Here is a 12,087-nt window from a genome sequence, read left to right on the forward strand (position 1 = left end):
AATGTGTATCAAATTAATATTACATTACCTCTCCTACTTCATTTTAATGAATAACATAGTCCTTCAAGCAAGATGTATTCACATAAGAAATTATGTACCTGGCCAATAAATGGAATTGCACTTCCAAGCATGGAGATCTACTTCATATAATCCACCACGGACGACGATTTTATGCTCAGAGTCTGTTGTAAAGCTTGAATCGGCTTTGCCGAAACTGTTGCTTGAATCGTCATGTTTAAAGCTATCGTTTTCTGAAAATAAGGCACAACCGGTATCGTTGGACTCTTCCGTCTCATTTTCCTTGTCTTCTGGGTAATGAGCACTATGCCACTTATGAAACACATCCTGATATTTATATTCTATTCGCAAAGAATCATATCCACTAAACTCTAACCATCGCTTTTCAGTTTCACTTTTATAAAACCACCTAACTTCTTCCGGCGAAAGAACGTCCACAACTCTGTCCAGATTCTTCGACTCAGGAGGTACGCATTCCCATGTTGACAATGTACTGAAATTGGCGCCGTCAACAGTATCTGCCTGTTCTGAAAGAGCATCACTGAAGCACTCTGAAACGATTTCATTGTGTGTTACGTGCAGCACTTCGCGTGTCTGAGTTTCGGTAAATGTAAAGCTATTGTCACTATTAACTGTCAGTTTGCGCAACTGTTCATCTATCTCAAAGGCAGTATTTTCGCTGCCTGTTGGATCACCAGAAAAATCCATCGGTAAACTATTTAGAACATGTGTATTTCACTCTTCGCACCAGGACCCGCTACCTACATCAACATTTCCAACAACATATACTATACAGTTTGGAATGAAGTTATGACACTTCTACAACCACAGCTGATTCATGAAATAGCGCATTATTTCGTGACTCTCAGCTATAAACACTAGCAACTTCGTAATAATCGAGTATAAGACAATTTTCATAAAAATACTACTACAGTCTTCAGAAAGCAACCTTTCAAGAAGCAAAATACTACTAAGTACTGACAAACTTTGCGTAAGATCTTTGGAAGCATCAGCTGTTGCCTGAGGTATGTGTGACAGTTCCTAGTGGACCGAATCGTTGAATGTAAACTTGGTAGTTCTGCAAGAGCGCATAGACATGCATCCTTAGTTTACGATTACGTGAGACACAAACGCCCGTAACCGTGAAAATCCACAAAACATATAAATTACATCGGTAAAGCTAATTTTTTGTATGCTTGCATTCTACGGAAGATCGCTGAAACGCTTCTTGACACGCGTCAGTTATGCCAGAGATTACTTTCGAAACAATCTTGTTTTAGACCGCGTGACTGCACATTCATGCGACTAGATATGTCAGCAATTACAAAAAAAAAAAAAACGTCATTTCAACATAGAATTCAATTATAATCGTATCTTATCGCTCCACCGCGGTGTTAATGAAGGAATACTATAGGATACTGTAGATGTCTTGTGTAGTAAAGATGGTATTGGCATTCTTTCGTAGAGGAAAGAAGTGTAATTAATTGTGATGGAAAGTCTACATCAGAATAGATCTACGTGGTACATATCCGGGACAACATGGAATTAAGAAACCTTTGGCTGTGTAAGCTAGAACTTTTTAAGAGGTAGCTGTAAGGCGAATGTCAGACATACAAACAGGTCAGTAGTGTGACCATGGGAATGAGGATGGCTCCTTCCTACGCCAACTTTTCAAGGGCCTGTTGAAGGGGGCTTATCTGGGATCCATGAGCCTTCGGCCCCTGGTTTGGTTTAGATGTCATAAGGACTCGTGGGGAAGGTGACCTGTTAAAATTTTTGTAATCACTAAATGCATGTTTCCAATTAAATATCACATGGTCCTGTTACGAATCCTATGTCACTCCTGGATGTTGATCTGTACCTCACCGAAGGCCGGCTACACACTTCCGTCCACATTAAACCTATCAGTTACTTCAACAAGCCGAAGACTTAGTAAAATCGTGCCCTGAAATGAGATCCATTATGTACAACATTTTGCCCCCACATATAAATAGCTAGTCAACACTTCCCCTCCCAACTTGTGCAGCATCCAGGTAAGACCGTATATTGCTCCTGCACCCTTTTCCCCACCCTGTGGCTACTATCATACATGTATCAGCCCTGCAACTGCCCAAACATGTACTATCCAAGGCAGAGCCACCTGTGAAACATGTTGTGTACCAACTATTATATAAACACTGTTTGGCCTTTTACACTGATACGACTACCACCAAGTAATCAATTAGGATGAATGGACATGGGGGGGGTCTGTACTGGCAACACACAATATCCTTTTGCAGAGCATGTTCTACAACATGGCAGTCATAACCTTGGTGCCTGTTTCCCCCCAGACACCAGTTTGTCAGAACTCCACAGGTGGGGGACTGGCATTACAACATGTCCTTGGTTCTCGCCACCCACCAGGGCTCAATTTACTATAATTTATTCGGTCTCAGCATATCAGTACTATTCTTTTCTTCACTTCCTGTTAGTTTTCTATATCTTTTATTGACTGATGTATCTATTTTTGCCTGACCCCCCCCCCCCCCCCCAAATTTGTACCTCACATTATGCACTTAGCTTTCTGCTCTTATTAAGTCTTGCATGATGTTTCGTCAGTAATCTCTGTCCTTCTTATTACCCATCTTCCACCTTTAAGCTCTCAGATTTTCAAATCTCATCTAGTGCAGTCCCCCAACAATCAGTCTTTCCTTCTCATTTCATCTGCTAAGCCTCCTATGGCCCGGGGTTCTGGGTGACTTTTCCGGACTCTCTCCAGTTCCTAAGCCTCGCCAGCCATTTTCCTTCGTCCCTCTTCCTTCCCCTTCACTTTCAGCATATGAACAAACTAATTTGTGATGTGAATGTAAAATAATTCATTCCACATATTTATGGTCTGTTGTGCAAAATGATCCATGGAACATGTAACTAACTGACGGAAAAAGGAGCCACTGCCTCTGAAAACTTGCATATTTCTTTAACTGTCACATATGTTTTCTCTTGCTGCCACTCTATGACAGATTAGGCAGACTTATCTTCAACTGAGACCTTTTCATAGCACTAAGTGCATACTGATTCATGCCACTGCAGTGAAAGCTATTTGGGGTTGATTAAATGCAATACAATTTATAAACTTCTGTTGATGAAGTAATTTACAGCAAATCACTTGCACCAAAGAACTGTTATTTCAGCCTCTGCAAATTTTAAATACTTCATATAGAAGGACAAAATATTAAGTTTGTATGTAATAAACCCTAAGATAGAAACTGGGCCGAAGTTTCCATTGCAAACCATACAATGTCCCAACAACCATTGTCCAACTGTGTGTTACTAAAGGTTGGTCATGTCATATGCATCTAGTTCTATTGGCATTACATGAAACATCATTTGACCAGTTGAAAAAACAGGTGGGAAAGCTGTAGATGATCACATCTAAGGAAGATTACAGAACTTCTGACAGTTAGATGTGACTACACGATACTGGAATAGTACATCAGAGTCTGAATATATTGATTCAAATGCATTACATACATCTAATGGATGTTTGACCAATGTGTATTTCATTTTGAGCTACTGATAAAAATGGTTTTCCTTGTACCAATACTGCAAATATCAATTTCATTCAAAATTAGATTAAAAATTCATATCTCTTACAGAAGGAGAGCCATACAGTCATCAGATTAGGAAGCCATATTCATATGCAAAGGAATATTTAGGTGTCTTCGTATATTGAAAAATACATACTTATATGAAATGTTGATGCATCTCCTCCTTCAGTGATAACAAAGACTTACTTGTGGTCATCATCCAACACTATGTACCCATGTTAACAGAACCAAACAATCATTAAGATTAGCCAGTACCCAGAAGCACTGTTCCATTACAGCAGAAAGGTAGACAGTGTGGCAGAAGTTGGCACTCAAGAGGGGACAAGGCGAGCAAGGAAGATGTGGCAAACAAATGTGTATAAGTATGATAAGTGCTAGAGCGCATCCTGTTATACTGAATGTTACACTAGTATAATTTCATTTTAAAAACATTTGTTTGTTTCAAGAAAGATACCAACATTTTTTGGTGACACCAGACATTACATGTAGCATGTGATAAATAGTATTTGTTTTGGCTTACTATCTACACAAAGCAAAGATCTGCTGAAACACCAGAGAAACTCTGCTACAATTAAGTTCTTTGTTTTATGTTATTTATCACCAATGAAAAATCATTCAAATTTGTTGAATGTTTGTAACACCTATGACATGGGTGGTAAGGAGCATGTCCCAAAAATCCCACAAAAGTGCTCAGAGCAGAATTGGATATCAGCAATGAAATAAATTTTTTTGGTCTTCCTCCAGTTTCGTTCCATTCCATGTAAAAATGAGATGCGTGAAATTTGGGCTCAATAGGATAAGGAGAAGGGGTAGGCCTTCAAAATTGGAAAGTCTGAAAAAATAAAATCAACTTTGCAAAATATTACTTCTGCAAGAGAAATTCATTAATTACCCAGTAAAGGTAGTTTGTTTACATAAGTATCCTTAAATAAAAGCATTCTCATGCCACAGATGACTTGTTTTGGGCAACATGATGACAGTGACACCAAGGCAGGTAGAGAGAAGACAGAGTGAGCTGAGCCATTCCTCTTTTACAATGCAACCCAGTTCATCCCAGTAGTCTTTCATTTTATAGGTATATAAGCTAATTGTGTGTCAAAGTACCAAACTAGATGTGTGGCAAATGTCGAGTTATTGAGAAAAAAGCACAAATTGTGACAGCGGAATGGGGGAGACTGTGAAGTAAAGTTAGAAGCTATGCATCAACAATGGGGGCAACAACAAAAACATGCTGGAAGGTCATCTGATGAAGATAAATGGAAAACAAATAATAATAATAAACTTGTTTTGTTCAAATACATTATATTATTCTTGACATAGCACGTGGTAATACTTTAAATATAATTACTACTGAAAAAAAATAGTTTTTGTCAACCAATAGTTGTAACAATTGATCACTAGCTATTTGAGAAAGAGAGATGAGAATTTCAGTGAGCAGAGGCAGCTAGAAAGAAGTAAATTTGAAGCAAATACGAAATTCAACAATTTGGTAAGAACATCATTTATGAATTTATAATACAATGCTATAAATGCATATGAAAATAAATAAAAGAATAATTCACTACTCAATCAATGCTGTTAATTTTACTCATGTCTCAGTAGTTTGATAAGACATTGTCAGACCTTTCTTATAGTTTTCTCTGACCCCTTTGCTCAACTGGTGATGCTGAGTTCCAGTAGCGCTGAACTGGAGTTACTTGTTCTCAATGAAGCTCCAGGAACTGTCTCTGAAATTCCGTTGTCCCAAGTAAAAAAGAGAAGAGGACGTCAGTCACTAATAACTCCCTAGCTTACAGCTGCCTTTGGTAAATGAATGATCAGTGACAGGAGAGCAGTTTGCATTTTAATAGCTACAATCAAGGTGCTATGTCAATATACCAAAGATTGTGCAGCCAACAGAAACTTCTTGGAGTGCACACATTGCGATCTGCAGCTGGAAAGGAGCATACTGCAGTTGTGTATAAAATCCTCAATGAGGTCTTCACTCTTATGTTGAAGCAATGGTTTTGGACACACCAGAATCTAATACGTGAACTTTTAGTGAAGCCTACTTAGATATGGTAGTGTTATGTCTGTCCATTGTCCACACTCATCATACTCCTCATCAATAACTGGATAAATTAAAATAATGAAAGAAAGAACTGAGTAATTATGTGTGTATCTAGCTGTACAGAGAATTTTATCAGAATAGTTGTGGTCAAAACCACAATATGATCCGAGTAGCAAATCATGAGAGATTCAAGTTTTAATTCGGCTGATTCATCTAAATTCTTGAGTGCCAGAAGCGAGTGAGATCTGCCATTGTGACGGAGTGTTGCAGAAATGGCCACGAAAACAAAATTTAATGGGATGCAGGTGACAAGAATGAGAAACACACTGGGAAAGTTTTGAAGGTTAGCGGATGGACACAAACTGTGTCCTAAGCAGAGATACTGCACAGCTTGCAGCAGTGGACACACTTTCTTTCTGACAAGGCGGAGGTGTCAAGCGTCTTTTTTTTTTTTTTTAAATAAATAAATAAATAAATAGAGGAAAAATAGGACATGATACTGTTATGAATTGCAATAAGTGAGGAGTTAGGCAAAATTATGGCAGATATCATTCTGCAAACATATCACATGAAGCTATTGATGGAAGTTATTCTAATATAAAAAACATCGACAGTGAAGATGTGATGCCAACGTCGTCCATGACTGGCAATAGGGGGGAGTATGCACCATTGCTCAAGAGAATGTGGCTGGAACCTGAAGCGGCCAGACAACATGTGAGAGACAGCTTCACAGTTACAGCAAAATACGCATGTCCTTGTGCACATTACGTAAATAATGTATCAAAAAGTCGAGTCACATAGGAAATGAATTTGTTTGTGGGATATTTATTGATTTGCACCAAATTCACTACTTTAGACAATGTCAGACGTGCGCACAGCTTATGGCAGTCACGATGCCATTACTATCAAGTTGGGTGCTCTTACTATTACAATGTTTACTGCCTCAATGCTGAGACTTTATCATCGCTGATGACCATCTGGTAGCGACAGGCAGAGGATTCTGTTGCAGTTACCAACTGTACACAGGCAGGGTGATGACTCCAGCGAGCGAACAAATGGTGTAAATTGCCCTGAAGATGAACCCATTGCGGGTTGAAACTGTTGGCGGCAAAATAAATAATGTCATTTTGAATAACTGATTATAAGTAAAATAATCGCTGTTCATCTCCATACAACCATATTGTCTAAAAATTTATGCTACATCCTTCGTCAGGTCGTCCATCCAGCGCTGCCTTGGTCGTCCAATGGGGTGTTTGGTTTCCCCGCTAGTGCTATCTTTGCCTGTCTTCCATCTGGCATATGGGCTACATGGCCCACCTATTGTATTCTTTTGCTCTTTAGCTTCTGTAGGATAGTTGGTTGTCGCATCAGAAGGTAGATTTCCTCGTTTTTCCTCCACCTCCATTCTCCATTATCTAAAACTGGTCCCCATATCTTCCTCGTTACTCTTCTTTCAGATATTAATAGTTTTTCCCTTTCTCGCTTAGTCATGCTCCATGTTTCTGAGCTGTACATTACTGCTGTTGTAGATTTTCATCTTAGTGTCACTGAGATCGATTTAGAGCCAAGCGTCTCTCCAAGGGAATGCATGCATTTCATCCCCACTGCTATTCTTTCCTTGATGTCCATTTTTATGTTGTTTTCCATGGTAAACCAAGATCCCAAGTATCTGAACTGGTCTACTCTCTTGAACCTTTGCCATCTGTCTCAAGAAATTCTACCTGCTCTTGTCTTCTTCCTAATTGCATGAACTCTGTTTTGTCTCAATTCGCTTTGGGCCCTACCTTCTGTGCATAATTGTCCATTTTATGGTACATTTCTTTCAACGCGTGCTTTGAGCCACTTAATAGTACTATGTCATCTGCATATGCGAGACAATTGAAGTTACCATCCATCTCTATTCCAGCGCACTCCTGTTGCCTACACTCTTATTACTTTCTCTAAGATGACATTGAACTGAACACATGAGAGAGCATCCCCTTGTCTGAGGTCTGTCTCAATCCCAAATGTTTCTGGCGTGGCTCCTCGAAAACGTACTGCTGTCTTTGACCCTTCCATATAGGCTTGCACCATTCTCTCTAGCTTCTCAGGGATTCTGAAGTCCTGCATTTCATTGTATAGGCTATTCCTGTGGATGCTGTCATATGCACGTTGAAAATCGATGAACAAGCTGTAGATATCTTTACCAATTCCCAATGTTTTTCAAACAATTGTCTTAGTGTGAAAATGTGATCTATTGTCAATCAGTTTGGTCGAAAGCCAGCTTGGTACTCTTGTATGCTTTTCTCTATGAATGGTTGCAATTTTCTGAGAATAATGATGGACAGCACCTTGAACGTTACATTCAACAAGCTGATTCCTCTGTAGTTACCACATTCCATTTTGCTTCCCTTCTTGTATATTGGGCATATTATAGCCAATTTCCATTCTTCCGGCAGTGTCTCCTTCTCCCATATCAACTGTATCAGTTTATATATATCTAAGTGTAAGCCCTCACCTCCCTCATTGATTAATTCTGATGTTATTCTGTCCTCCCCTGGGGCTTTCTGAGTCCTTCGATTGCGATTTTCACATCCTCTTCACTAACTTCCCATTCTTCTTCATCTTTCCTTTCCTCCGTAGTGTCTGCAGTTAATATCCCATCTTGATCTGGGCGATTCAACAGTTCTGAGAAGTATTCTTTCCATCTTTCTACAATTCTTTCCGTGTCATTTATCAAGTTGCCATTCGTATCTCTAATGAAAAAAGTTGGGCTCTGAAATCCATGTTTCTGATTTTTTATGTATTGGAAGAATTGCCTTGAGTTCTTGTTTTGGCTCTCTGCCTCAACTTGTTCTAGCAAATTGGTTAGATATATTCTCTTCTCTGCTCTTAGGATTCACTTTGTCTCCCTTCTGATGTTGATAAAATGTTCCCTTTACTGCTCATTCTCCCTGTCAGCTAGCCACTTCTCTCTAATCTTCCTTCTCTTTTCTGCAGCCTTCTGGCATGTCTCGAACTATTTCCTCTTCTTCATTATCTTCTTTCTTCCCAATATATCCTCCGCTACACTTAGTACCCCATACTGTATTTCTTTCCACCTTTCCTCCACGTTCCCTCTTGGTTCTAGGGTCTCTATGACCTCAAAATGGTTTTTGAGTTCTATAGCATATTGTTCTTTAATGGCACTTTCTCATAGTTACTCAACATTCAAAGCAGGTTCTAGTGTCCCCTTCTTATGCATGTAGGTGAACTTGAGTTTAAGCCTGCACACAGTGAGGAAGTGGTCTGATGCACGGTCGGCTCCTCTATACAACCTGACGTCCATGACTGTATAGTTATAGTGCTGGTCCACCAAGATGTGATCTATCTGGTCGGTGGTTCTTCCATCCGGTGAACACCACGTTCCCTTATGTATTCTCTTGTGTTTGAAGTAAGTCGAACTTACTCTCTGGTTCTTCGAGATAGCTAAGTTGATCATCCTCTGACCATTCTCATTGGTCTCATGCAAACTGTGCCTTCCTATAGTTGGTATGTAGAATAATTCTTTTCCTGCTTTTCCATTGAAATCTCCCAGCACTATCATGATATTTCTAGTTGGTGTGATCTCAATTGTTTGTTCTAATCGGCCATAGAACTCTTCCTTTTCCTCATCTGTTTTATCCTCAGTTGGGCACGAACATTGATGAATGTGATGTCTGACACTTGGTTTCTGAGTACTATGTAGGATATTCTCATGTTAACAGCTTTGAATTCATTCACCAAATTCGCTGCTTTGTTGTGTATTACAAAACCAGTGCCGAATTCGTGTTTATCTACACATCTGCTGTAAAATAGTGTGTATTCATCCTCTTTGTGAGTTCCTTTTCCTAGCCATCTTGTCTCTTGTACCATCACCAGGTCCCTTTTTATATCGGTTAATTTCTGAGACCATAGTCTGGATGGTTCCTGGTCTATACAGGCTCTGAACATTCCAAGATCCAAACTTAAAATTTGTAATAGTACTGTGAATTCTGATCAAAGTGTTTTAACTTTTTGCAGCTACTGTAACAAATATACACCTACAAAATATGTTAGGTTTTTACCAGATTTGTCTGTGATACATTTATGGGTGTGCCAACTTACCCAGACTTATTTTCATAGCACATTCATTCTCAGAGTTCATATGCTGGTGTGCAACATGCTGGTATCTGTCATGCAGGTAAGTTTGATAGGTGATGGAGGACGTGTGGAAGGACTTTGAAGATGCAAAAAGGTAGGTCAGCCAATCACAATTTCCATTCCCTAATAGACTACCATTTCCCAATACAGGCTATTTGTGTATGGTAGGGTTAGGGTTTCAACCACCTTTTTTACTCTCTTAGCAAACCAATGTGTTTGGTTTAATACTATGAAGGTAAAAAGTCAAATTAACATAAAATATGAGAGGAGTAAGAGAGTAGGTTACAGTATGTTTTGACTGAAAAACTTTTTATTGAAAATATATCTTCAATTTACCTTCCAGAAATCACATGTATGACCTCATTCTCAGTAGTGTTTTTGGGGCAGGAAATTTGGTGTAGAAGTACAGGTTCAGTATAACAATCTTTTCAAAAAATTTGAAATACTTGGTCCTGAATCAATAGTAATGAATTTTGAAATGGAATACGGTATGTAAATGTCAAGAAACAATTGGAATGCCTTGAATTTTCAGTTTTGTTTGAGAAAACAGGAACATACAAAGAGCTATAGAGATTTGTTAAATGTCATCTGTCTTGGTTAAGTTTCATCTTGTGGAGTACCAGGGGCTAACTTCAATTATCGCTTGAAAATATTTGTGTTCAATGATGATTTTGAATTATGATAACAAGATGAGAATGCAGATTGTGACGTGTGTTTTCCTTAACATTAGTTTCGTTGAAGGGTAGTTCTCTACCTACTACGCAACCACAGGTGTGTGTATATAAAAATAGAGGGAAACATTCCACGTAGGAAAAATATATCTAAAAACAAAGATGATGTGACTTACCAAATGAAAGTGCTGGCAGGTCGACAGACACACAAACAAACACAAACATACACACACAATTCAAGCTTTCGCAACAAACTGTTGCCTCATCAGGAAAGAGGGAAGGAGAGGGAAAGACGAAAGGAAGTGGGTTTTAAGGGAGAGGGTAAGGAGTCATTCCAATCCCGGGAGCGGGAAGACTTACCTTAGGGGGAAAAAAGGACGGGTATACACTCGCGCACACACACACATATCCGCTCCCGGGATTGGAATGACTCCTTACCCTCTCCCTAAAACCCACTTCCTTTCGTCTTTCCCTCTCCTTCCCTCTTTCCTGATGAGGCAACAGTTTGTTGCGAAAGCTTGAATTGTGTGTGTATGTTTGTGTGTCTGTCGACCTGCCAGCACTTCCATTTGGTAAGTCACATCATCATATATGGATTTCAGCTTCCTTCAAAGCAATATAAACATACAGTTCTCGGATGTGATTATCTCTCTTTTGGCTTTACACAAACTGAAAAATCATGTGTGGTACCTGTCTGTATAATCTGTCACCTCTGCATTTTTTAACCTAATTAATTTTTTGATTCAAAAATGAAAATGGTCAGTACACTTAATCATGAAGTGGAACCATAAGATGCAAATACAAAAGGATTTAAATAGGAAGTGATCAAATGCTAGAAATAATCAATAACGGAATCAGAATGAGATTTTCACTCTGCAGTGGAGTGTGCGCTGATATTAAACTTCCTGGCAGATTAAAACTGCGTGCCGGACCGAGACTCGAACTAGGGACCTTTGCCTTTTGCAGGCAAGCGCTCTACCAACTGAGCTACCCAAGCACAATTCACGCCCCGTCCTCACAGCTTTACTTCTGCCAGTACCTCGTCTGTAACCTTCCAAACTTTACAGAAGCTCTCCTGCGAACCTTGCAGAACTAGGACTCCTGAAAGAAAGGATATTGCGGAGACATGGCTTAGCCACAGCCAGGGGCATGTTTCCAGAATGAGATTTTCACTCTGCAGCGGAGTGTGCGCTGATATGAAACTTCCTGGCAGATTAAAACTGTGTGCCGGACCGAGACTCGAACTCGGGACCTTCGCCTTTCGCAGGCAAGCACTCTACCAACTGAGCAACCCAAGCACGACTCACACCCCGTCCTCACAGCTTTACTTCTTCCAGTACCTCGTCTCCTACCTTCCAAACTTTACAGAAGCTCTCCTGGTTCGTGAACCAGGAGAGCTTCTGTAAAGTTTGGAAGGTAGGAGACGAGGTACTGGAAGAAGTAAAGCTGTGAGGACGGGGTGTGAGTCATGCTTGGGTTGCTCAGTTGGTAGAGTGCTTGCCTGCGAAAGGCGAAGGTCCCGAGTTCGAGTCTCGGTCCGGCACACAGTTTTAATCTGCCAGGAAGTTTCAATAATGGAATCAGTTTGAATCAAATAAACATGACTATTTTTCCATCATAT

The 12,087-nt window shown here is 39.7% G+C and overlaps 1 protein-coding gene across 2 annotated transcripts in view; it reads right to left on the reverse strand.

Moving 5' to 3' along the window:
* The window catches only part of LOC126418648 (phospholipase DDHD1-like), a 189,753-nt gene extending 188,787 nt beyond the window's left edge, over window positions 1-966 (reverse strand). For both annotated transcript variants that reach the window (XM_050085520.1, XM_050085519.1), the window contains exon 1: window positions 99-966. In XM_050085520.1, coding sequence (XP_049941477.1) covers window positions 99-726 — 628 coding nt within the window. In that variant the 5' untranslated portion in view covers window positions 727-966. The remainder of the gene's footprint in view (window positions 1-98) is intronic.
* Window positions 967-12,087: the final 11,121 nt, after the last annotated feature.

This window comes from Schistocerca serialis, chromosome 9, assembly GCF_023864345.2.
Source record: "Schistocerca serialis cubense isolate TAMUIC-IGC-003099 chromosome 9, iqSchSeri2.2, whole genome shotgun sequence".
Taxonomy (NCBI): domain Eukaryota; kingdom Metazoa; phylum Arthropoda; class Insecta; order Orthoptera; family Acrididae; genus Schistocerca; species Schistocerca serialis.